This window comes from Scyliorhinus torazame, chromosome 1, assembly GCF_047496885.1.
Source record: "Scyliorhinus torazame isolate Kashiwa2021f chromosome 1, sScyTor2.1, whole genome shotgun sequence".
Taxonomy (NCBI): domain Eukaryota; kingdom Metazoa; phylum Chordata; class Chondrichthyes; order Carcharhiniformes; family Scyliorhinidae; genus Scyliorhinus; species Scyliorhinus torazame.
The window spans coordinates 3,098,377-3,125,057 of NC_092707.1; the positions used below are offsets into that span (position 1 = coordinate 3,098,377).

Consider the following 26,681-nt stretch of genomic DNA (forward strand, 5'->3'; position numbering starts at 1 on the left):
TCAGCTAGTAACTATCCTCATCAGCTAGTAACTGTGCCCGTCAGCTAGTAACTGTCCTCGTCAGCTCGTAACTGTCCTCATCAGCTCGTAACTGTCCTCATCAGCTAGTAACTGCCCTCATCAGTTTGTAACTGGCTTATCGGCTAGTAACTGTCCTCATCAGTTCGTACCTGTCTCATCAGCTAGTAACTATCCTCATCAGCTAGTAACTTTACTCAGCACTCTTCAGCTAGTAACTGTCCTCATCAGCTAGTAACTGTCCTCATCAGCTAGTAACTGTCTCATCAGCGAGTAACTGTGCCCATCAGCTAGTAACTGTACTCATCAGCTAGTAACTGTGCCCGTCAGCGAGTAACTGCACTCATCAGCTAGTAACTGCCCTCATCAGCTAGTAACTGTCTCATCAGCTAGTAACTGCCTCATCAGCTAGTAACTGTCCTCATCAGTTATTAACTGTCTCATCAGCTAGTAACTTTACTCATCACTCTTCAGCTAGTAACTGTCCTCATCAGCTAGTAACTGTCTCATCAGCCAGTAACTGTGCCCATCAGCTAGTAACTGTACTCATCAGCTAGTAACTGTGCCCGTCAGCTAGTACCTGCACTCATCAGCTAGTAACTGCCCTCATCAGCTAGTAACTGTACTCATCAGCTAGTAACTGTGCCATCAGCCTGTAACTGTGCCCGTCAGCTAGTAACTGTACTCATCAGCTAGTAACTGTCCTCATCAGTTAGTAACTGCCCTCATCAGCTCGTAACTGTCCTCATCAGCTAGTAACTGTGCCCGTCAGCTAGTAACTGTACTCATCAGCTAGTAATTGTGCCCGTCAGCTAGTAACTGTGCCCGTCAGCTAGTAACTGCACTCATCAGCTCGTAACTGCACTCATCAGCTCGTAACTGTCCTCATCAGCTAGTAACTGACCCCATCAGCTAGTAACTGTCCTCATCAGCTAGTAACTGTCCTCATCAGCTAGTAACTGTCCTCATCAGTTAGTAACTGTACTCATCAGCTAGTAACTGTCTCATCAGCCAATAACTGTGCCCATCAGCTAGTAACTGTCCTCATCAGCTAGTAACTGTCCTCATCAGTTAGTAACTGTACTCATCAGCTAGTAACTGTCCTCATCAGCTAGTAACTGCACTCTTCAGCTAGTAACTGCCCTCATCAGCTAGTAACTGCCCTCATAAGCTCGTAACTGTCCTCATCAGCTCGTAACTGTCCTCATAAGCTAGTAACTGTACTCATCAGCTAGTAACTGTCCTCATCAGCTAGTAACTGTCCTCATCAGCTACTAACTGTGCCCATCAGCTAGTAACTGTCCTCATCAGCTCGTAACTGTCCTCATCAGCTCGTAACTGCCCTCATCAGTTAGAAACTGCCCTCATCAGTTAGAAACTGTCTCATCGGCGAGTAACTGTCCTCATCAGCTAGTAACTTTACTCATCACTCTTCAGCTAGTAACTGTCCTCATCAGCTAGTAATTGTCCTCATCAGCTAGTAACTGTCTCATCAGCCAGTAACTGTGCCCATCAGCTAGTAACTGTACTCATCAGCTAGTAACTGTGCCCATCAGCTAGTAACTGTACTCATCAGCTAGTAACTGTGCCCGTCAGCTAGTAACTGCCCTCATCAGCTAGTAACTGCACTCATCAGCTAGTAACTGTCCTCATCAGCTAGTAACTGTCCTCATCAGCTAGTAACTTTACTCATCACTCTTCAGCTAGTAACTGCACTCATCAGCTAGTAACTGTCCTCATCAGCTAGTAACTGTCCTCATCAGCTAGTAACTTTACTCATCACTCTTCAGCTAGTAACTGACCTCATCAGCTAGTAACTGTCCTCATCAGCTAGTAACTGCACTCATCAGCTAGTAACTGTCCTCATCAGCTAGTAACTTTACTCATCACTCTTCAGCTAGTAACTGACCTCATCAGCTAGTAACTGTCCTCATCAGCTAGTAACTGTGCCCATCAGCCAGTAACTGTGCCCGTCAGCTAGTAACTGTCCTCATCAGTTAGTAACTGCCCTCATCAGCTCGTAACTGTCCTCATCAGCTAGTAACTGTCCCCATCAGCTAGTAACTGTAATCATCAGCTTGTAACTGTACTCATCAGCTAGTAACTGTCCCCATCAGCTAGTAACGGCACTCATCAGCTAGTAATTGTGCCCGTCAGCTCGTAACTGTCCTGATCAGCTAGTAACTGTCCCCATCAGCTAGTAACTGTCCCCATCAGCTAGTAACTATCGTCATCAGTTAGTAACTTTCTCATCGGCTAGTAACTGTCCTCATCAGCTAATCAGTTAGTAACTGTCCTCATCAGCTAGTAACTGTCTCATCAGCTAGTAACTGTCCTCATCAGTTAGTAACTGTCTCATCAGCTAGTAACTGTCCTCATCAGCTCGTAACTTTACTCATCACTCTTCAGCTTGTAACTGTCCTCATCAGCTAGTAACTGTCTCATCAGCCAGTAACTGTGCCCATCAGCTAGTAACTGTCCTCATCAGCTAGTAACTGTGCCCGTCAGCAAGTAACTGCACTCATCAGCTAGTAACTGCCTTCATCAGCTAGTAACTGTGCCCATCAGCTAGTAACTGTGCCCGTCAGCTAGTAACTGTACTCAACAGCTAGTAACTGTACTCATCAGCTCGTAACTGTCCTCATCAGCTAGTAACTGTGCCCGCCAGCTGGTAATTGTACTCATCAGCTAGTAACTGTACTCATCAGCTAGTAACTGTCCCCATCAGCTAGTAAATGTCCTCATCAGTTAGTAACTGTCTCATCAGTTAGTAACTGTCTCATCAGCTTGTAACTCTCCTCATCAGCTAGTAACTTTACTCATCACTCTTCAGCTAGTAACTGTACTCATCAGCTAGTAACTGTACTCATCAGCTAGTAACTGTGCCCATCAGCTAGTAACTGTGCCCGTCAGCTAGTAAATGCCCTCATCAGCTCGTAACTGTCCTCATCAGCTAGTAACTGTGCCCGTCAGCTAGTAACTGTCCTCATCAGTTAGTAACTGCCCTCATCAGCTCGTAACTGTCCTCATCAGCTAGTAACTGTCCCCATCAGCTAGTAACTGTCCTCATCAGCTAGTAACTGTCCCCATCAGCTAGTAACTGTCCTCATCAGCTAGTAACGGCACTCATCAGCTCGCAACTGTCCTCATCAGCTAGTAACTGTGCCCGTCAGCTAGTAACTGTCCTCGTCAGCTCGTAACTGTCCTCATCAGCTCGTAACTGTCCTCATCAGCAAGTAACTGCCCTCATCAGTTAGTAACTGGCTTATCGGCTAGTAACTGTCCTCATCAGTTCGTACCTGTCTCATCAGCTAGTAACTATCCTCATCAGTTAGTAACTGTCTCATCAGCTAGTAACTGTCCTCATCAGCTAGTAACTGTCTCATCAGCCAGTAACTGTACCCATCAGCTAGTAACTGTACTCATCAGCTAGTAACTGTGCCCATCAGCTAGTAACTGTGCCCGTCAGCTAGTAACTGTACACAACAGCTAGTAACTGTCCTCATCAGCTAGTAACTGTCCTCATCAGCTAGTAACTGTACTCATCAGCTAATCAGCTAGTAACTGTCCCCATCAGCTAGTAACTGTCTCATCAGCTAGTAACTGTCCTCATCAGCTAGTAACCGTCTCATCAGCTAGTAACTGTCCCCATCAGCTAGTAACTGTCCTCATCAGCTCGTAACTGTCCTCATCAGCTAGTAACTGTCCCCATCAGCTAGTAACTGTCCTCATCAGATAGTAACTGTCCTCATCAGCTAGTAACTGTCCCCATCAGCTAGTAACTGTCCCCATCAGCTAGTAACTGTCCTCATCAGATAGTAACTGTCCTCATCAGATAGTAACTGTCCTCATCAGCTCGTATCTGTCCCCATCAGCTAGTAACTGTCCCCATCAGCTAGTAACTGTCCCCATCAGCTAGTAACTGTCCTCATCAGCTAGTAACTGTCCTCATCAGCTAGTAACTGTCCCCATCAGCTAGTAACTGTCCCCATCAGCTAGTAACTGTCCCCATCAGCTAGTAACTGTCCTCATCAGCTAGTAACTGTCCCCATCAGCTAGTAACTGTCCTCATCAGATAGTAACTGTCCCCATCAGCTAGTAACTGTCCCCATCAGCTAGTAACTGTCCTCATCAGATAGTAACTGTCCCCATCAGCTAGTAACTGTCCCCATCAGCTAGTAACTGTCCTCATCAGATAGTAACTGTCCCCATCAGCTAGTAACTGTCCCCATCAGCTAGTAACTGTCCCCATCAGCTAGTAACTGTCCTCATCAGATAGTAACTGTCCCCATCAGCTAGTAACTGTCCCCATCAGCTAGTAACTGTCCCCATCAGCTAGTAACTGTCCCCATCAGATAGTAACTGTCCCCATCAGCTAGTAACTGTCCCCATCAGATAGTAACTGTCCCCATCAGCTAGTAACTGTCCCCGTCAGCTAGTACCAGCCCACAGGGTGGTGCTTCCGGCAATGTCTCATTGTAGCGAGTGGCTCCATTCGGTGTTGGCTGCAGTAAGGTGGCTGGACAGTTATTCTGTGGAGTGGCTGCGGTTTGAACCCACATGTCTCACCCATTGAGAGGAATCCAGAACTTGAACTCAAGCTGGGCCATTCAGGAGAAAAGTTGAGAAGTATTTTCCCCCAATGGATGATAGAAATGTGATGCCCAGCCTCCGTGAAACACTGTGGCTGCTGAGGGTCAAAATTTCTAAACTGAGATGGATGTATTTTTGTTGTTTAAGGTGATCAAATGATATAATACAAAGGTTTTGAGGCACATCATGGCAGAACAGGGTTGAGAAACTCGGTTGACTTCCCTTGTTCCTGTGAGATGCCCAGAGATATATACATCTTGTTCTCACTGGTGTGATAATAAAGGCATGGACTCGTACAGTGCAACTTTTCAATTGATGGAGAAAACATGGTAGCAATGAGAGAAAGTGAAAGAGGGGAGTAGAGGGGTTTAATGAAGATTTTGTGGAGCAGGCTTGGTGGATCAGTTGGGTCTTTTCCTGCTCGTCAATGTTGTCTGAAATGAAATGAAAAAATCAAATGAAAATTGCTTATTATCACAAGTAGGCTTCAAATGAAGTTACTGTGAAAAGCCCCTAGTCGCCACATTCCGGCGCCTGTTCGGGGAGGCTGGTGCGGGAATCGAACCATGCTGCTGGCCTGCCTTGGTCTGCTTTCAAAGCCAGCGATTTAGCCCTGTGCTAAACAGCCCCTGTCGATCTGTGTGAATGATCACACATTTGTGATGATAAATGGTGGTGATATTACCTGTAGCTATTTGAGATAGTAACGGTTAATAACTAAGAAAGAACCCAAAGTTTCCCAGCTCGGCTGGCCTTACCCACAGCAGTGTTGATGGCAATCTCTGCCAATAGAGCTTCACAAGCTTCGGTTTTCTCTGCCAGAATAACCTTTTGTTCTGCTAGCTTCAAGTTTAATTCCGCGAGTTGAATACTGGCTTCCTTTAATTTATCTAATCCGCCTTCCAAACGTTTACATTGAGCTGCAGAGAGAGATCAAAGTAAAAGGATTTGGTTTATGTTAATCGTTCACACATCTCGGAAATGGGTGCGGGCAGAATTTAAAATCACATTCGGGGGGGGGGGGCAGAGAGATCGCAATATTTAAATGTGAATATGGCAAACTGAAACAGTCCGGTGTACATCAGCGCAAAGCTGTCAGGTTCAAAGCGGATAAAAGTGAAATATGTTTGATGAAAGGTACAGGGATCTGAGACCAGGCTCCAAATTGGGCACATTACCTCTCATTCGGTCACTTCATGAGTTTTTTTGCTGCTGGCCCTCCAGCTGCCTGCTCTCATCATCATCATCATTATAATAATAATAATCGCTTATTGATTATTAATGAGGCTTCAGTGAAGTTACTGTGAAAAGCCCCTTGTCGCCACATTCCGGCGCCTGTTCGGGAAGGCCGGTGTGGGAATCGAACCGTGCTGCTGGCCTTGTTAGTATTACAAGTCAGCTGTTTAGCCCACTGTGCTAAACCAGTCCCTCTTCAGCAAAATGGCTGCACCCACCAAGGGGTGGATTCTCCATTGCCCAGCGCTGGATTCCCAATCGGGGGGATGGCAGGTCGCTCGAAACACTGGACCGGCGCCAGGCGCAAGACGTTGGTATGCTCCACAACCCCGCCGTCAGCCTCAGTGAACCTCCCGCTCCACACTGGCGGGAACATGCATAATGTGACCCCCCCCATCGTGATGTTCCGACACCCGCATCAGGAAATGCCGAGGGGGGAGGGTCGAGGGGGTCAGGGCACTGATGAAGGAGCTGAGTACCTTTGGCTGTGAAAAAGAGGAAGTGAAGCCACTTAGCTGATTGTGATAAAAGGAAATTACTGCGGATGCTGGAATCTCAAACAAAAACAGAAAATACTGGTCAGTCTCAGCAGGTCTGACAGCATCTGTGGACAGAGAGGGAGCTAACGTTTTGGGTCTGGGAGATGCTTTGTCAAAGCTGATCATGCTGATTTGTGTTGTGAGGAGCTGTCAATCATAGCGTGAGTTTTGTCAACATTGTGGTGAGCATCAAATCAGAATAATGGAGATGCATTCAAGCTTGAAGGGAAAGATAAATTTAAAAATCTATCAAGCACCTGGGTCTGGACCAATAAAAGTGTTAATCACTCACTAGTGAAATGTATTGCTATGTGAAATTGAATGAAAGTTTTGCATTTCAAAGGCTGTCAGGAGATTTGAAGCCCTGTTAAGTGTCCTGAGCTTTCGAGGGAGCCTCTGATACTTGGAACAGCTGCTGCTTTGAAGACTTTTGTCTGAGGCAGCAGATGATAGGAAAGGGTCAGTGAAAATGCAGAAACTTTTCGCTGTACTGCCGAGATTGCTCTTCAGCTTTCAGGCAGCGTGACCGGGATCTGTGATGGGGAGGGGGTCTGATGGGGGAGGGGGTCTGATGGGGGAGGGCAGTGGAGGTGGGATGGGCCACCCCCATGCATGTGTGCTGTGGGATGGGGGGAGGGGGGTTGACCCATTATTCCTGTGGTGGGGGGAAGGATGCTCCTCCTTGTTAGCAGGCATGGGGGTGGGGGGGCAGGATTAGCATGGTGGGGGGGGGGGGGGTCCTTCTGCCGGACCTCAAAATGGTGGCCCGATAATGGGATTCCGATATATTTGCATGGTTAAAGAGAGAGACAGCTGGGTGAGTGTGGAAGCTGTCAATCACAGCCTAGTAAAATAGATTTGGTTAAATTGGGCCCTTAATGTGATTTGTGGCAAAGTTTGTTGGCCGTTTCCTGCCAGCCATATCCCTGACCACCCAGGGGCCTCCGATGGCCAGGGAGGCCCCCTGGGTGCCCTTTTGCCTGGTCCACGTTTGTATGGGCCAGTACTGAACGGTGTCTGGCTGCTGCCTCCCTGGGGAGGCCAGTAGATCCCGGGAGACTGCAGCTGGGGATGTAGGCCGTAAGCAGGTTTAAGGTCTACTTCTCAAGAGCGGCTTAGTCCCGCCCATTGTGGGCGGATTCCTGATCCTGACGCCTCGCGGCATCTACCCAAGTCCTGGGATCTACCGGCCAAGTTGCCCTCCCACTGGGTCTCAATGTGGGCAGTAGACCGAGTCCTGCATCTCCCAAACAGAGAATCCTCACTATCTGTAATTCAGTGTTTTCTCCAATGTTTGATTAAATATCAGCACAATTAACTAAATGCCAACATTTTGCTAACAAGTTTACAGTTAAGATTAATTATTTGAATAATTTTTTTAAAATTAATGCTTTTTCCATGAACATGCTTTTACAAATGTCTACTTTCAGTATATATTTGGTCAAAAGATAATGCTCCTACCCAAAATGAATTGATCTTTCTCATCTAGTAATCTAGCATATGTAGCGATGAAGTCCAGGTAATTTTTGGGAGTGACATAGTTGCTGCGCCTTAGTTTCTGCAGGAACAGCAGACTGTACACCTCCACAGAGCCATGCACCATAACCACATGATCTATCACATTCTCAAAATGTTCAGTCGGAATCATTGGATTCTTTCCTGAAAAGAAAACAACAATTAAATGAGCCTTGGTCCAGATCCATCCCATGCAGTTACTCTTTCTGACGCGCACCTTATTTAGCTAACATTACATACACACGGTCATATCCTTCCTGACTGTCATGTTGATTTGACAAACCTATAGTTTCACACAAAAGAAACAGTGATCTGGATTTTCAATTTCCACTTAAGGCGGGAACAGGTGTGGCCGCAATGGGAAAACTCTTTTCTCAGTGAGTGGTGCCGGATCCCGCTGTCTCCCGGACACCTCTGCAATTTTAAGAGGAATTGCAGGGAGCGGAAACATAAAAACCCTGCTGGTCACCAATCAATGGTTCCTGAAACTCCTTGAAAGAGTTCGTCGGGAGCCCTGCCTCAAACAGAATGAGGTTTTCAATCTTTATTCCAGACACAATAAACTCGCCTGGTGCACAGCTATTGGGGTAAATTAATGTTAATTTCCAACAGGTTTTTTGCGATATTTGAAGGATCAATGAGCTCGGTGTTAAGTGCCGCTTGGCACCATCTTTATTCTCCTGGCGAAAGCTGCCTACTCGACTTGGCAGGGCTGTAGCAGCTGTCAGATTGGCTGCTGCATGGCTTTGCTGCTGGTGCCATTCAGATTGCCCCTACGTCCTGGAGATGCTGGTCACCTTCGATTGGGTGTCCTGCTCACCTCCCACCCAATCAGCCCATTGACATTGCAAATAGTGTTCTGAAAACAACGCAGTTCAGGCACGAGGTCAGGACCCAGAATTCAACTGGCGTCACGTTCCTGACCTCACTTTAAAAGCCCTGTTCAGTGTATGTGTCATGAGGCCGATTAACAAATTCTCACCTAAGAATGATTGCGCGACAGCGAGTAGAGCCTGGCGAGGCCACGGTAAAAACCAGTCGATGCCGGTATTATTGACCAGACCTGGAACAGAGAAATCTCTTTCAGTCAGAGAGCTGCACATTTGCATTAAAGAACAGTCAGACAGTCTGCAAGAATGTGTAAGTATCAAAGTAAAACCTCTTCTGGTGTTAATAAACTCAATATTAAAGCTTTTGAACCATTTAATAAATATAAAATGAAATGGTAACAAGATTACAAAAATACCCAGATGTAAATGAGAAAATTCACTGAGAGCCAAATACACTAATCTCGAATTTGGACATTGAGCAAGCAGTGATTTCCTACTTCAAAGAGACCCAAAATCATCGTTAGCTCTCTTGTCTTATCCATCCTCGAGTGGTAAGGTTTATTGCTTTTTTGGAATTCCTGCCAGTTTGTTCTGACTCCACTCGGTAAATTGCTGGTTCAGTCCAGAGAGCAGTTAAAAGGCTGGTGTGGGACCGGAAGCACACACTGGGCCTGAGACGGTCAGGACAGCAGACTTCCTTCGCTACAGAGACACTCATTTGCCAGTTGGGTTTTTACGACCATCCAAAGATTCACAAACAATTGAGTCCAACTGTTTTCTTTATTTTCATATATTGTTTTAAAATTCAATTGTCACGGTGTCATAAAAACTCAAGTGCCCTCGGTTAATAGTCCAAGTCTCTTTATCATTCCAGTAACATAACCACAACACTACCATAGCCTTTTGTTTCTAAGTTAATAAATTATCCACGGCAACGAGAGATTTTGGGTTAAATATTGCGGATGAAATGGGGATCTTGACCATTAGTTGCAAGATTATTTAAGGGAAGGCACACTGCGACTTGTGCCACTCAGGCATTCAGCAAGCCAGACGCGGGTCTTCCCCGACCCCAGATCTGCAAATCACAGCTGCCAAGAGCGTCCAGCCAATCAGAGGCCGGCATCCTTTCTGTATTCAACAGTGACACCTTAGCCAGAACTGAGACAGGATCATTGATCCGAAATGTTAACTCTTGCCAGGGTGGCACGGTGGCACAGTGGTTAGCACTGCTGTCTCACGGCACTGAGGTCCCAGGTTCGATCCCGGCCCCGGGTCACTGTCCGTGCGGAGTTTGCGCATTGTTCCCGTGTCTGCTTGGGTTCCACTCCCACAACCCAAAGATGTGCAGGATTGGTGGATTGGCCTCGCTAAATTGCCCCTTAATTTAAAAATAATAATTGGGTACACTAAAGTTACCCCACCAAACCCCACATCGCTCAACTCGTCCTGCCAATCCTCACACTGTCCACACTCCTCCCAACACACAGCCTAACCCTCTGCCAACACTCACACTGCCCACTCCTCCTCCCAACACACAGCCTAACAAAGAACAACAAAGAACAAAGAAATGTACAGCACAGGAACAGGCCCTTCGGCCCTCCAAGCCCGTGCCGACCATGCTGCCCGACTAAACTACAATCTTCTACACTTCCTGGGTCCGTATCCCTCTATTCCCATCCTATTCATGTATTTGTCAAGGTGCCCCTTAAATGTCACTATCGTCCCTGCTTCCACCACCTCCTCCGGTAGCGAGTTCCAGGCACCCACTACCCTCTGCGTAAAAAACTTGCCTCGTACATCTACTCGAAACCTTGCCTCTCTCACCTTAAACCTATGCCCCCTAGTAATTGACCCCTCTACCCTGGGGAAAAGCCTCTGACTATCCACTCTGTCTGTGCCCCTTATAATTTTGTATACCTCTATCAGGTCTCCCCTCAACCTCCTTCGTTCCAGTGAGAACAAACCGAGTTTATTCAGCCGCTCCTCATAGCTAATGCCCTCCATACCAGGCAACATTCTGGTAAATCTCTTCTGCACCCTCTCTAAAGTCTCCACATCCTTCTGGTAGTGTGGCGACCAGAATTGAACACTATACTCCAAGTGTGGCCTAACCCTCTGCCAACCCTCACACTGCCCACTCCTCCTCCCAACACACAGCCTAACCCTCTGCCAACCCTCACACACCCCACTCCACCCAACACACAGCCTAACCCTCTGCCAACCCTCACACACCCCACTCCACCCAACACACAGCCTGGCTGGGAGTTTTGCGAGATTCACTCGGGAGGATTTAACCAATATGGCATGGGAGTTGGAAACAGTATGTGACATTGAAGGTGTAATAACTGAAGGGGAAATAGAGAACCAAAATAAAAGAACAACATCACCCTCAGGCAGAGCCAAAAAGGTGACACGTGTGAGAAGGGACGTGGTCAATGCAGGACTGAGGGTGTTGGACCTAACTGCGCGCAGTACACGGAACAAGGTAAATGAGCTTGTTGTGCACATTGAAATTGGCCGGTACGATGTTGTGGGCAACACAGAGACGTGGCTGCAAGGGTATCAGGGCTGGGATCTAAATATCCAAGGATATGTGTCCTATCGAAAGGACAGGCAGATGGGCAAAGGGGGCGGGCTTGCATTGTTAGTAAGGAATTAAGTTAAATCGATAGCAAGGAGCAATATAGGATCAGAAGGCATAGAATCTCTGTGGGTAGTTATGTACAGACCCCCTCGCAGTAGTCAGGATGTGGGGCAGAAAATAAATCAGGAGATAGAAAAGAAATGTAAAAAAGGCAATATTACAATAATCATGGGGGACTTCAATATGCAGATGGACTGGGAAAATCAGGTTGGTCATGGATCCCAAGAAAAGGAACTTGTGGAATGTCTAAGAGACGGTTTTTTGGAGCAGCTTGTGACAGAGCCTACTAGGGAACAAGCAATTCTGGATTTGGTGATGTGTAATGAGGCAGACTTGATTAGGGAACTTAAGGTGAAGGAACCCTTAGGGAGCAGTGACCACAATATGATAGAATTTACCCTGCAGTTTGAGAGGGAGAAGCTGCAATCAGATGTAACGGTATTACAATTAAATAAGGATAACTACAAAGACATGAGGGAGGAGCTGGCCAGAGTTGATTGGAAAAGGAGCCTAGCAGGGAAGACGGTGGAACAGCAATGGCAGGAGTTTTGGGGGGTTATTCGGGAGGCACAACAGAAATTCATCCCAAGGAGGAGGAAACATGCTAAGGGGAGGACAAGGCATCCATGGCTGATGAGGGATGTCAAGGACAGCATAAAAGCTAAAGAAAAAGCATACAAAATGGCAAGGATTAGTGAGAAGCCAGAGGATTGGGAAGCCTTTAAAAGTGAGCAGAGGACAACTAAAAAAGCAATAAGGGGGGGAGAAGATGAAGTATGAGTGCAAGCTAGCTAGTAATATAAAGGAAGATAGGAAGAGTTTATTTCAATATATAAAAGGTGAGATAGAGGCAAAAATAGACATTGGACCACTGGAAATTGTGGCTGGAGAAGTAATAATAGGAAACAAAGAAAATGGCAGAGGAACTGAATAGTTACTTTGCATCAGTTTTCACGGTGGAAGACACCAGTGGGATGCCAGAGCTCCAGGAGAACCCGGGGGCAGATGAGAAGGTTCTGGGGAAACTGAAAAGTCTGAAGGTGGATAAGTCACCTGGACCAGATGGACTACACCCCAGGGTTCTAAAAGAGATAGCTGAGGAGATTGTGGAGGTATTAGTGATGATCTTTCAGGAATCACTGGAGGCAGGAAGGGTCCCAGAGGACTAGAAAGTGGTGAATGTAACACCGCTGTTTAAGAAGGGAGGGAGGCAGAAGACGGGAAATTATAGGCCGGTTAGCCTGACTTCGGTCATTGGTAAGATTCCAGAGTCCATTATTAAAGATGAAATCGCAGAGTACTTGGAAGTGCATGGTAAAATAGGACTGAGTCAGCACGGCTTCGTCAAAGGGAGGTCGTGTCTGACAAATAAAGAACAAAGAAAAGTACAGCACAGGAACAGGCCCTTCGGCCCTCCAAGCCCGCGCCAACCATGCTGCCCGTCTAAACTAAAATATTCTACACTTCCTGGGTCCGTATCCCTCTATTCCCATCCTATTCATGTATTTGTCAAAATGCCCCTTAAACGTCACTATCGTCCCTGCTTCCACCACCTCCTCCGGCAGCGAGTTCCAGGCACCCACTACCCTCTGTGTAAAAAACTTGCCTCGTACATCTCCTCTAAACCTTGCCCCTCGCACCTTAAACCTATGCCCCCTAGTAATTGACTCCTCTACCCTGGGAAAAAGTCTCTGACTATCTACTCTGTCCTATGCCCCTCATAAGTGTGTAGATCTCTATCAGGTTGCCCCTTAACCTCCTTCATTCCAGTGAGAACAAACCAAGTTTATTCAACCGCTCCTCATAGCTAATGCCCTCCATACCAGGCAACACCTGGTAAATCTCTTCTTCACCCTCTCTGAAGCCTCCACATTCTTCTGGTAGTGTGGCGACCAGAATTGAACACTATACTCCAAGTGTGGCCTAACTAAGGTTCTATACAGCTGCAACATGACTTGCCAATTCTTATACTCAATGCCCCGGCCAATGAAGGCAAGCATGCCGTATGCCTTCTTGACTACCTTCTCCACCTGTGTTGCCCCTTTCTGTGACCTGTGGACCTGTACACCAAGATCCCTCTGACTGTCAATACTCTTGAGGGTTGAAGTTCTGTAAAACCTGTTAAAGTTCTTTGAGGAAGTAACAAGGAAGTTAGACAAAGGAGAACCAGTGGATGTGATTTATTTAGATTTCCAGAAGACCTTGAACAAGGTGCCGCATAGGAGACTGTTAAATTAGTTAAGAGCCCATGGTGTTCAGGGTAAGATCCTGGCATTGATAGAGGATTGGCTGATTGGCAGAAGGCAGAGAGTGGGGATAAAGGGGTCTTTTTCAGGATGGCAGCTGGTGACTAGTGGTCTGCCTCAGGGGTCGGTGCTGGGACCACAACTTTTCACAATATACATTAATGACATGGAAGATGTTGCTAAGTTTGAAGATGATACAAAGATCTGCAGAGGTACAGGTAGTATTGAGGAAGCAAGGGGGCTGCAGAAGGACTTGGACAGGCTAGGAGAGTGGGCAATGAAGTGGCAGATGGAATACAATATTGTAAAGTGTGAGGTTATGGACTTTGGAAGGAGGAATGGAGGCATAGGCTATTTTCTAAATGGGAAGATGCTTAGGAAATCAGAAGTACAAAGGGACTTGGGGGTCCTTGTCCACGATTCTCTTAAGGTTAATGTGCAGGTTCAGTCGGCAGTTAAGAAGGCAAATGCAATGTTAGCATTCATGTCGAGAGGGCTAGAATACAAGACCAGGGATGTACTTCTGAGGCTGTATAAGGCTCTGGTCAGACCCCATTGGGAGTATTGTGAGCAGTTTTGGGCACCGTATCTAAGGAAGGATGTGCTGGCCTTGGAAAGAACCTCCAGAGGAGGTTCACAAGAATGATCCCTGGAATGAAGAGCTTGTCGTATGAGGAACGGTTGAGGACTCTGGGTCTGTACTCGTTGGAGTTTAGAGGGATGAAGGGGGATCTTATTGAAACTTACAGGATACTATGTGGCCTGGATAGAGTGGACTTGGAGAGGATGTTTCCACTTGTAGGAAAAACTAGAACCAGAGGACACAATCTCAGGACGATCCTTTAAGACAGAGATGAGGAGGAATTTCTTCAGCCAGAGGGTGGTAAATCTGTAGAACTCATTGCCGTTGAAGGCTGTGGAGACCAAATCACTGAGTGTCTTTAAGACAGAGATAGATAGGTTCTTGATCAATAAGGGGATCAGGGCTTATGGGGAGAAGGAAGGAAAATGGGGATGAGAAAAATATCAGCCATGATTGAATGGCGGAGCAGACTCGATGGGCCGAGTGGCCTAATTCTGCTCCTATGTCTTATGGTCTTATAACTCTCCGCCAATCCTCACACTGTCCACAATCCTCCCAACACACAGCCTAACATTGCCAATCCTCGCACTGCCAACACCCACCCATTTGTTAAATGACACAACACCCATGCATGAAAGAATCCACGTTTCATATGTTTAGTTCCTCCTATATAAAAGCAGTAGTTTGAAGATTGTCCTTATCAGCTTACTTTGATTACAGATTAAATGCAATTGTCACACAACATTTTAGTTTTGTCAATATAAAAACTGTTCTTGAAATATAAAAGATACAGTCAGGACAAAGCAAGTTTCAGAGACCTGGGAAGTTTCTGCATCTTGTTCGGAGTGTCTCGCCCACAGGTGACATGCCCAGTATTATATGCAGATTATTGGCACTCTTATTAACAAAATACTGCCAGATGGCCTCTTTCGCTGGACTAGAGCCGGCTTTCATCGCTTCATCTCTTATCTGGCCCAAAATGGGCTCTTTCTCCTCATCTGGAAAAAGTGCTGGCACTATTCCTGTAAAAGATTAAAATAATAAATCCCATAACTTTGCTTTCACGTTGTCGCCTCATTTACAGCTCAGAACAGTTCAACAGACACACTGGGCCGGATTTAACTAAATGGGAACAAAGTCTGAAAGCGAGCACCTTTCGCCGCGTGGTTCCCGACGTTCACAGACACAAGGCTCTGAAAAGGCACTCGGGTTCGATAGGGAGCCTCAGCGGGGAACACACGGCCAAGGCCACACGTAGTCCCGTTTTGAGCATGGAGGAGCTCTCTCGCCAGAATACCCGAGTGTCGTGAGAGGTCGGAATGTCCCCCCACCCCCCACAACACCCATCCCACCGGCCTGATCGCCATCGCACAAAAAATGCCAGCTTGGCACCTTGCACCCTGGCAGTATCCCTGCCAGCTAGCAGTGCCACCTGGGCACATAGGTAGTGCCAGGTTGGCACTCAGGTGGCAGTGCCAGGGTGGCATTGCCAGGGCACCCAGGTGACACCAACAGTGCCAGGGTGCCACCTTATCCAAACGGCATGTGCCTGGGGGCCTCCAATCCCCAGGGAGATCCCATGAGTGCCATTCCCTCTGCTCCCCATTTGCGGAGACCCGTACTGAATGGTGCTGGCCCGAGGTCAACGAGGCAAAGGGGATAGAAAATGAAAAATGATACCAACACCTTGGGTTTCCAGAAGGTCCTGCCAGTGGAAATGGCAGGAAAAACCCACCCACTCTATGGTAGCACAATGGTTAGCACTGCTGCTTCACAGCTCCAGGATCCCAGGTTCGATTCCCGGCTGGGGTCACTGTCTGTGCGGAGTCTGCACGTTCTCCCAGTGTCTGTGTGGGTTTCCTCCGGGTGCTCCGGTTTCCTCTCACAAGTCCCAAAAGACGTGCTTGTTAGGTGAATTGGACATTCTGAATTCTCCCTCTGTGTACCCGAACAGGCGCCGGAATGTGGCGACTAGGGGCTTTTCACAGTAACCTCATTGTAGTGTTAATGTAAGCCGACTTGTGGAAGATTATTATTATTATTCAGAGCCCTCCATCTGTGCTGACTCCACAGTGAGTAGGTTCGTTTTTGATGCCAAAATTGTGAAACAAACTAAGAGCTATCTTCTCAAACAATTATAAATCTTAAGGTATTGTACTGCTTCATTGTTGTTTAAACTGTCAAGCAGTTTGGATAGTGGATATCCCCATAAAGTTACCTTTCTTCCATCACAGTAATGTCGACAAAAGAACAACTATTTAAATCTAGAAAACCATTCAGGAGAGATTTCAGCTGAATGTGGTCAGCGTTTGAGCTGAATGTGGTCAGCGTTTGAGCTGAATGTGGTCAGCGTTTGAGCTGAATGTGGTCAGCGTTTGAGCTGAATGTGGTCAGCGTTTGAGCTGAATGTGGTCAGCGTTTGAGCTGAATGTGGTCAGTGTCTGAGCTGAATGTGGTCAGCGTTTGAGCTGAATGTGGTCAGCGTTTGAGTTGAATGTGCTGGTCAGCATTTGAGCTGAATGTGCTGGTCAGCATTTGAGCTGAATGTGCTGGTCAGCGTTTGAGCTGAATGTGGTCAGTGTTTGAGCTGAATGTGGCCAGTGTCTGAGCTGAATGTGCTGGTCAGCGTTTGAGCTGAATGTGGCCAGTGTCTGAGCTGAATGTGGTCAGCGTTTGAGCTGAATGTGCTGGTCAGCGTTTGAGCTGAATGTGGTCAGTGTCTGAGCTGAATGTGGTCAGCGTTTGAGCTGAATGTGCTGGTCAGCGTTTGAGCTGAATGTGGTCAGTGTCTGAGCTGAATGTGGTCAGCGTTTGAGCTGAATGTGCTGGTCAGCGTTTGAGCTGAATGTGGTCAGTGTCTGAGCTGAATGTGGTCAGCGTTTGAGCTGAATGTGCTGGTCAGCGTTTGAGCTGAATGTGGTCAGTGTCTGAGCTGAATGTGCTGGTCAGCGTTTGAGCTGAATGTGGTCAACGTTTGAGCTGAATGTGGTCAGCGTTTGAGCTGAATGTGGTCAGCGTTTGAGCTGAATGTGGTCAGCGTTTGAGCTGCATGTGGCCAGTGTCTGAGCTGAATGTGCTAGTCAGTGTTTGTCTCAGTGTACCTGAGGTTAACATGTTATTCAGAAGCTCCAGAAATCCTTCCTCAGCCACATGAGCATCCGTGAAGAGAAAAACTGTTGGCTTGTTCTCGATGCCCAGTTTCAGATACAGGACCTTTAAGTCATCTCGCAAATTAGTTTCCCCATAACCACGGCTCAGCACAATCTCAAACATCTGATATGAAGAAAACAGAAACAGTGTTCATCAGTGCTGAATACTGGACAGAAATGCTCACTCTTCACTCAGCGTTTATATAGAGTGCGATTCTCCGTTCCCGCCATCTGCCAATGGGATTTCCCATTCCCGCAGGTGTAGGTGTACTGCCGACCCAACAGAAAATCCCGCTGGCGGAGAATTCCACTGATAGTAACATTTTGTATAAATAGAGAACAAAAATAAGAGAACAACATCACCCTGTCTGCTCAAACTCAATGGTTTGAAGTGTATTTGTTTCAACGCCCAGAAGTATAGCGGGTAAGGCAGGTAAACTTAGAGCACTGATTAGTACTTGTAACTATGATGTTGTGGCTGTCACAGAAACATGGTTAAAGGATTGGGCAGCTGAACATTGGGGGATATAGATGCTTCAGGAGAGATAGAGGGGGATGTAAAAGCGGTGGTGGAGTAGCATTACTGGTTAAGGAGAATATTATAGCTGTACTGTGGGAGGACACCTCGGAGGGCTCATACAATGAGGCAATGTGGGTAGAGCTCAGGAACAGGAAGGGGGCAATCACAATGTTGGGGGTTTATTACAGGCCCCCCAACTGCCAGTGAGAGATAGAGGAGCAGATACGTAGAGAGATTTTGGGTAGGTGTAAAAGTAACAGGGTTGTGATAGGGGATTTTAATTTCCCCAATATTGACTGGGACTCACTGAGTGCTAGGGGTTTGGATGGGGCAGAATTTGTAAGGAGCGTCCAGGAGGGTTTCTTGAAACAATATGTAAAAGCTTTGACAAAGGGTCACCTGGACTCGAAAAGTTAGCTCTTTTCTCTTCCTACAGATGCTGCCAGACCTGCTGAGATTTTCCAGAATTTTCTCTTTTGGTTTCAGATTCCAGCATCCGCAGTAATTTGCTTTTATAAGGTAGAAAAGTCTCCTTGGTCAGATGGGATTTACTGAGAGAAGCAAGGGAGGAAATTGCTGGGGTCTTGACTGGCATCTTTGTATCCTCATTGGCTACAGGTGAGATCCCAGAGAACTGGAGAATAGCTAATGTGGTACCGCTGTTTAAGAAAGGTAGCAGGGATAATCCTGGAAACTATAGGCCGGTGAGCCTCACATCGGTAGGAGGTAAATTATTGGAGAGAATTATCAGGGACAGGATTTTTACCCATTTGGAAACAAACGGACACGTAAGTGATAGACAGCACTGTTTTGTGAAGGGGGGGCCGTGCCTCACTAACTTGATCGAGTTTTTTGAGGAGGTGACAAATATGATTGATGAGGGAAGTGTGGTGGATGTTGTTTACATGGACTTCAGTAAAGCCTTTGACAAGGTGCCTCATGGCAGACTGGTACAAAAGGTGAAGACACACGGGATCAGAGATGGGGTGGTAAGATGGGTACAGAACTGGCTCAGTCACAGAAGGCAAAGGGTAGCAGTAGAAGGGTGTTTTTCTGAATGGAAGGTTGTGACGAGTGGTGTTCCACAGGGATCGGTGCTGGGGCCTCTGTTGTTTGTGGTGTACATAATGATTTGGAGGAAAATGTAACCAGTCTGATTAGTAAGTTTGTGGATGACACCAAGGTTGGTGGAGTGGCAGATAGTGTTGAGGATTGTCAGAGGATACAGCAGGATATAGATAGGTTGGAGACTTGGGCAGAGAAATGGCAAATGGAGTTTAATCCGGACAAATGTGAGGTAATGCATTTTGGTAGGTCTAACATAGAGGGGAAATATACCGTAAATGGTAAAACTCTTCAGAATATAGAAAGTCAGAGAGATCTGGGCGTGCAGGTCCACAGATATTTGAAGGTGAGAACACAAGTGGACACGGTAGTCAAGAAAGCATACGGAATGCTTGCCTTCATTGGACGGAGCATCGAGTATAAAAACTGGCAAGTCATGCTGCAGTTGTATAGAACCTTAGTAAGGCTGCACTTGGAATATTGCGCACAATTCTGGTCGCCACACTACCAGAAGGATGTGGAGGCTTTGGAGAGGGTCAGAGGAAGTTTACCAGGATGTTGCCTGGTCTGGAGGGGGTTAGCTATGCGGAGAGGCTGAATAGACTCGGACTATTTTCATTAGAAAGATGGAGGTTGAGGGGTGACCTGATAGAGGTCTACAAGATTATGAGGGGCATGGATAGAGTGGATGGGCAGGCACTCTTTCCCAGGGTGGAGGGGTCAGTCACTAGGGGGCATAGGTTTAAGATCCGTGGGGCAAAGTTTAGAGGAGATGTGCGAGGCAGGTTTTTTACGCAGAGGGTGGTGAGTGCCTGGAACGCGTTGCCAGGGGAGGCTGTGGAAGCAGATACATTAACGGCAGTTCCAAAGGCATCTTGACAAACACATGGACAGGATGGGAATAGAGGGATACGGCACAAGGAAGTGCTGAGGGTTTTGACCAAGGGTGGTATCATGACCGGTACAGGCTTGGAGGGCCGAAGGGCCTGTTCCTGTGCTGTATTGTTTATTGTTCTTTGTTCAGTCTGATGACATTTGTCGCGATGTGAGCTGTGTATTGTGCGGGGAATACAGCCACTTACCTCGCAATTAGCGGTGTATGCTGCCAGTTTAGTCAGAGACTGTTTGCCTGATCCACCAACACCAACCAGAAGGGCATGTCCACGATCCATTCTAACGATGCGATGAACACGGGTTAAATGCTCCAGAGCATCATCAAATAACACAAGTTTCATATGAGTCTTGAATTCATTGTACTCTTCCAAAATTTCCTATTAAAGAATAAATTAAATTTAACTATTGACGGGATACTCCGTTTCGTCATCCCCGTTTTCCAGCACGGCGCGCCCGCCGACATCGGAATTCTCCAGCCCGCCAGTTGGGTTTTCCGTACGTTTCACCGCCAGCAGCGGGAATCTCCGGTCCCGCAGCCGGCCAATGGGGTTTCCCATATTGGCCGCCCCACACCGTGGGGAAACCCGCGGATCCGGGTGTGGGGCCCGCGGTCCGGAGGATTCCGCCGAAGGAGAATCCCGCAGTTTATATCGGACTGTCACACTGTCAGTGCACTCAGAGCCAAATGAAGATGGGATTGGTATCAGTTTCTACTTCCATTTACACCCTCTCATCTGTCCCACAAACATCTGGAAATGTTCCCTGCCAATGAATGACTATGTTTGCGGTTTTCTGCTCTCGATCACGTCAGGTGGGTTTGGTGGGAGTGGGAAATCTCGCGGGAATAGCCAAATCATGTTTCTTGTCGATGTGAACATAGTTGTCCCTTTCCCGTCCGTGACATTTAACGCCAGGAATATCATTTGAATTAATTAGCAAATCATTATCAGGCCTCTACAATCAACCCTGCCCCGTCAGGAAATCCATTCACATCAGCGCGAGGGCAGAGCACTGTAAAGGCTGACTGGTCCCCCTTGGCGGGTACCTAGTCAGCAGAAGCCGACCTCCCAGGGAAGCTCAGCTAAGTCCATCGCTCCGGGGGGAGAGGGCTGTACCCGGGCACTACCCCCTGGCAGTGCCGGGGAGAGAGTTTCAGGATAAACTCCTTAGCACTGGGGCCGTCTTTATAAATGTTGCCCCGATCCTCTAGGGACTAAGTTTCAGCGGGCAGGTGTATCACTGGTCGCCTCGCCAGCGACACATCACGGGACCTGCCCCTTGCTGTTTTTTGTCTCTAAGTGCGGGACTATGTGGCGGACGTTGCTTTTCCCACCCACTACTGACTTTTCCTAATTTCAAGGAAACCTCAGGCAGGATTCTCCAACCCCCCGCCGTGTCCCGAAGTCTCCGCCACCAGAGATTCAGCGGGGGTGGGAATCACACTGCGACGGTCGGCGGGCCCACCCCCGCCGATTCTCCGGCCCGTGATGGGCCGAAGTCCCGTTGCTGGAATGCCTGTCCCGCCAGCGTGGATTAAACCACCTTTTGAATGGCGGGACAAGGCGGCGCGGGCAGGCTCCGGGGTCCTGGGGGGGCACGGGGCGATCTGGCCCCGGGGGTGCCCCACGGTGGCCTGGCCCGCGGTCGGGGCCCACCGATCCGCGGGCGGGCCTGTGCCGTGGGGGCACTCTTTTTCTTCCGCCTTCGCCATGGTCTTCACTATGGCGGAGGCGGAAGAGACCCCCTCCCCTGCGCATGTGCGGGGATGACGTCAGCAGCCGCCGACACTCCCACGCATGCGCCGACCTGTGTCGCCCGGCAAAGACCTTTCGGCCCCGGCTCAAGGTAAGGGCTTGGCCCGACGCCGGAGTTGTTCCCGCCACTCCATTACGCCGGATAGGGGAGAATCCTGCCTCTCAACTCGATGTACAGCTGCTACCATTATGTCAGCACATACAACAGCCATTTTGCATTCAGTAAGATCCACAAGCAGAAATGACCAGTAAATCTGTTTCTCGTGGAACAGGAATATTTCCATGCCACTGAGAAAATGTGCCATGGGTTCTTCAACACCCGTCTCTGAGCAGACACACAGGAAGTGAGACAGCGACTTCCTTCCTCCGCATTACACCAGCACCTCAGCCCGTATCACATGCTTGAACTCGCAATTTCTGGCATAAAGGTGTGAGAGAGTTGGTCAAAACTAACAATGATGCTGCATTCAAAGTTAAATAACTCAAGTGGCAATGAACAGAGGGCGGCACGGTAGCACAGTGGTTAGTACTGCTGCCTCACAGCTCCAGGGTCCCAGGTTCAATTCCAGCTTGGGTCACTGTCTATGCGGAGTCTGCACGTTCTCCCCGTGTGTGCGTGGGTTTCCTCCAGGTGCTCCGGTTTCCTCCCACAATCCAAAGATGTGCAGGTTAAGTGGATTGGCCATGATCAATTGCCCTTAGTAGCTTAAGTGGGGTGCTCTTTCCAAGGGCCGGTGCAGACTCAATGGGCCGAATGGCCTCCTTCTGCACTGTAAATTCTATGATTCTATGATAAGTCATTATCAGGCTTTATCTTACAATCACATATCAGCTTTTACTGTATACCTGAAACAGAGCTTTAGATGCCTCGTAATCCTGAATATCTTCATATATACGAGGTTCTCCCTCATTCATGAAAGTTCGGTAGTCCCCAAACAAGATTGGATCCCTCATGGCCTGGTCCGTTACACTTGGGAAATGTTCCTCGATTAATTTTGCAATATGGCCTTGAACCTTAAAATCCAAAAATAATGGGAAGGAAAAATCATTAAAGGAAAGGATATTGAATGAGCAATCTTTTGATCTTTTTGACAAAAATTCACCTTATTTTTGTAAGTTTAAATGGTACAAACATAAATGTACTTTTGGTCAGAAATTTGTATCATCTGAAATCAGGGTGTGAATTTTTCAGAGGAGGGGAAAGAGTTGCTGCCGTTTGGGCTGAATGGAAGTGGGAGCCAACCTTGGAGAATGGGCCAATTTGTGGCAGCAGCACTTTGGGCGTAGGGGCTGCAGGGTCCCCCTCCGTCAGTCATGGAGCATCCATTGAGGAGGACCCACTCAAGAAACCTAGTGAAGGAGTGTCAGGGCTTATTTGGTGGTCACCACACATGACGGTGGGACCTCCTGGTCTGAGCCAAATGCCTGCAAGGGGGGGGGGGGGGGGGGGGGGAGTGGCTGAATTGGGCCATTGAATGGTTCACTTGGCTGCCCAGCATGCAATATGCCATGGCAGTGGGAAGGCCTTAGGCTTATCTCTTCCTGACACATCCACCTATCACACTGCCAGCCCAGCCACCACCTAGCCCATCGTCGTGGCGCTAAGAAAATTTAGTCCAATGGTCACTCTTGGATCTCTCGGTTTATTTTTATACTAACCAACTTTTTGTCCTCTTCATTAATGAGCCTGTCATGGAACACTCGAAGACATTCATTCCTCCAGAGCCTGACCATCTGTCCAACTGTCTGAAACCTTGGCAAATTATAGAAGGTTGAGAGTAATTGTGAGATTAATAAATTAAGTTAATAAATGAACAAATGATCTTATATAAAGACAGTAGAATGGGGGACAATTGAAACCTCTGGTGAATGGGGGACAATTGAAACTTTCCAAATCAAAGATCAATAGATTTCTGTTAGGTAAGGATGCCAAGGGATACAGAGCCAGGGTAGGTAAATGAATTTGTAACGCACATCAGCCATGATCAGACTGAGCAGTGGAGCAATCTGGAGAAGCTCAAAGACCTTCTCATGCTGCTACATTCCTTCGCTGTAATGGTTCCCATCAACACAACAGCCACACAGGGATCCAGTTAAATAATCGCTAAAACAGTACGGACCAAATTACATTCAAGAATGTTTCTTAGTACTTCGTACTTCTACAAAGACCAACAGACCGGGGGCAGGGGAACCGCACAAACCAGCAAGATGCAGATTTGAAAGTGAACCAGCTAATTTAGTGATTGGACGAGAATTGGAATGAGGGAGGAAGAATGTGTTTGGTGACAAGTAATACAAATTAAAAACTACAAGTTATATTTACGTAACAGCTCAGGTCCTGGGCTTTCAGGAAAGGTATAATAGCCTTGGAGTCGGCCCAGCACAGAGTCACCGGAATTATAAACACAGTTTAAGCTTAAATTAACAGGGAAAATTGCTTAAACCTGAGTTTAGACGGTTAACTGATGATCTGGGCGGGATTCTCCGGGTCCGCAGCCACGTGTTTCGTGGGAGGTGCCGTTCACTGGCGGCGGGATTCTGTCTTCCCGCTGCTCATCAATGGGATTTCCCTTTGAAGCCACCCACACCGCCCAGAAACCCGCGGAAATACTTCGGAAAGCAGAAGCATAAAGGGACTTGGGAATCCTTGTTCACGATTCTCTTCAGGCTAATGTGCAGGTTCAGTCGGCAGTTAGGAAGGCAAATACAATGTTAGCATTCATGTCGAGAGGGCTAGAATACAAGACCAGGGATGTACTTCTGAGGCTGTACAAGGCTCTGGTCAGACCCCATTGGGAGTATTGTGAGCTGTTTTGGGCCCCGTATCTAAGGAAGGATGTGCTGGCCTTGGAAAGGGTCCAGAGGAGGTTCACAAGAATGTTCCCTGGAATGAAGAACTTGTCGTATGAGGAACGGTTGAGGGTTCTGGGTCTATGCTCATTGGAGTTTAGAAGGATGAGGGGGGATCTTATTGAAACTTACAGGATACTGCGAGGCCTGGATAGAGTGGACGTGGAGAGGATGTTTCCACTTGGAGGAAAACTAGAAGCAGAGGACACAATCTCAGACTAAAGGGATGATCCTTTAAAACAGAGATGAGGAGGAATTCCTTCAGCCAGAGGGTGGTGAATCTGTGGAACTCTTTGCCGCAGAAGGCTGTGGAGGCCAAATCACTGAGTGTCTTTAAGACAGAGAGAGATAGGTTCTTGATTAATAAGGGGATCAGGGGTTATGGGGAGAAGGCAGGAGAATGGGGATGAGAAAAATATCAGCCATGATTGAATGGCGGAGCAGACTCGATGGGCCGAGTGGCCTAATTCTGCTCCTCTGCCTTTTGGCCTGGACAGATGTGCGAAAGGGTTCGGAGGTCAGCCCACATTGCAGAAGGAAGTGCCAGAGGCATCATACTGGTTATGCAAAAAGTTGTTTAATGTGCTGCACAAAACCCCATTCCTGAGAGTGCCACCCCCCCCCCTCCCCGACTCCCAACCCCACCCACTCCCTACCAACACCCCCCACCCCTCCCCCGGTGCACTCAGTGATCCTCAACGTGCTTGGCTCCTCTAACTCTACCACTATGTCTCGGTGTTTCCCCAGGATGCACATCTGAGGTGGAGGCAGCCAGCTGCTTACCTCATCCCGTGGCCTTCGATGCCCTTGGAGGGCGTCCTCTGTGGGCTCTGGGGTTGGAGAGCCCCGGCACACTTGTCGAAGGCACATGCACAGCCATTTCGCCCTGTCCCCGTGCTGACCCCGAGACGCAGCCTCATCAGGGGGGTGGAACCCGGGGGAGCTGGCGGCCACCATCACCACTCCATGGGATGAGTCCAGGTTGGCACCCCCTGCCCCTCCGCCTGGTCGCTGCCCATAGGGCCCTGGGGGCCGCCTTGGGACAGCAGTATTAATGCATCATCTGGCTCTGCCCAGCCCTGGCGGTTCCTCGTGGTCCGCAGCAGCGTATCTGCGTCCTCGGCGATGCTCCTCAGTGACTGGGACAGGCTCCGCAGCGCCTCAGCCATTCCCACCTGAGAGCGAACATGTCCCGCAGAACTCATCAAGGTCAGCCTCATAGTGGATGACATCCCCCCAGTGAGTCGGACATTCTGCCGAGACCCTCAGCCATGGCCGTCACCGACTGCGTGACGCCTTCACTCATGGTGCCGACGTCGTGCACCAGGCTCTCCACTTCGGTCACGCCAGCAGTGTTGGTCTTGGTGCCACGCATTGCCGGCGCCACCTCCTGCACCCGTGGCCTCTGGGACTCCTCAAAGTGGCTTTGGATCTGCTGGAGTGTCGCTGACATCTCCCTCTGAATGTCCCGGCCGTTCCCTAACGTCTCCATCAGCTCCGGGTAACCCTGTACCACAGGCACAGCATCAGGCTGGGACCCAGCAGGGTCCTGGGATCCAGCAGCCCACCGACTGCTGTCTCGCCTGGGGGTTCCTGCTTCCACCTGATGTGAATCAGCAGCAGTGTGATGCTCACCAGATTGTGCCACAGAAGCCTGTGCACTAATAATAATATTTATTATTGTCACAAGTAGGCCTACATCAACACTGCAATGAAGTTACTGTGAAAAGCCCCTAGTCACCACATTCCGGCGCCTGTTCGGGTACACTGAGGGAGAATTCTGAATATCTAATTCACCTAACAGCACGTCTTTCGGGACTTGTGGGAGGAAACTGGAGCACCCGGAGGAAACCCACACAGACATGGGAGAACGTGAAGAGTCCGCACAGATGGTGACCCAAGCCAGCTACCATGGCAGGGTGGAGCGTGGTCGGAGATTACCATTGTGGAGTTCTCTGCTCCTACCAGCCATGGAAGCACCTCTTTCCCCACTACAAATAAGTCAATCCTACTCTGTGTACCTGGGGGAAAGAGAATTCCCTCTCCCAGAGTGTGCTAACCTCCTTGGGTCCACTGCCCCATCTGTTCCATGAACATGCCCAGTTCCTCTTTTGACGTTTTCCTCGATTTCCCCCCCCCCCATGATGAGTCGGTGTGTGCCCATGTCGGGGACTTCCATCGTGGGCGTCTTTATAAACTCCATGTTGTCCCAGTTGGGAGTGAACACGTTTACAAAGATCACTGG

General features: G+C 48.2%; 1 protein-coding gene across 4 annotated transcripts in view; it reads right to left on the reverse strand.

The window, feature by feature from the left end:
- The window catches only part of dnah10 (dynein axonemal heavy chain 10), a 704,002-nt gene that overhangs the window by 280,958 nt on the left and 396,363 nt on the right, over positions 1-26,681 (reverse strand). For all 4 annotated transcript variants that reach the window (XM_072511049.1, XM_072511141.1, XM_072510964.1 and 1 more), the window contains 8 exons: positions 23,246-23,339; positions 22,433-22,600; positions 20,021-20,209; positions 17,306-17,477; positions 15,023-15,226; positions 8,884-8,964; positions 7,848-8,045; positions 5,370-5,531 (listed from right to left, as the gene is read on the reverse strand). In XM_072511049.1, coding sequence (XP_072367150.1) covers positions 5,370-5,531; positions 7,848-8,045; positions 8,884-8,964; positions 15,023-15,226; positions 17,306-17,477; positions 20,021-20,209; positions 22,433-22,600; positions 23,246-23,339 — 1,268 coding nt within the window. The remainder of the gene's footprint in view (positions 1-5,369; positions 5,532-7,847; positions 8,046-8,883; positions 8,965-15,022; positions 15,227-17,305; positions 17,478-20,020; positions 20,210-22,432; positions 22,601-23,245; positions 23,340-26,681) is intronic.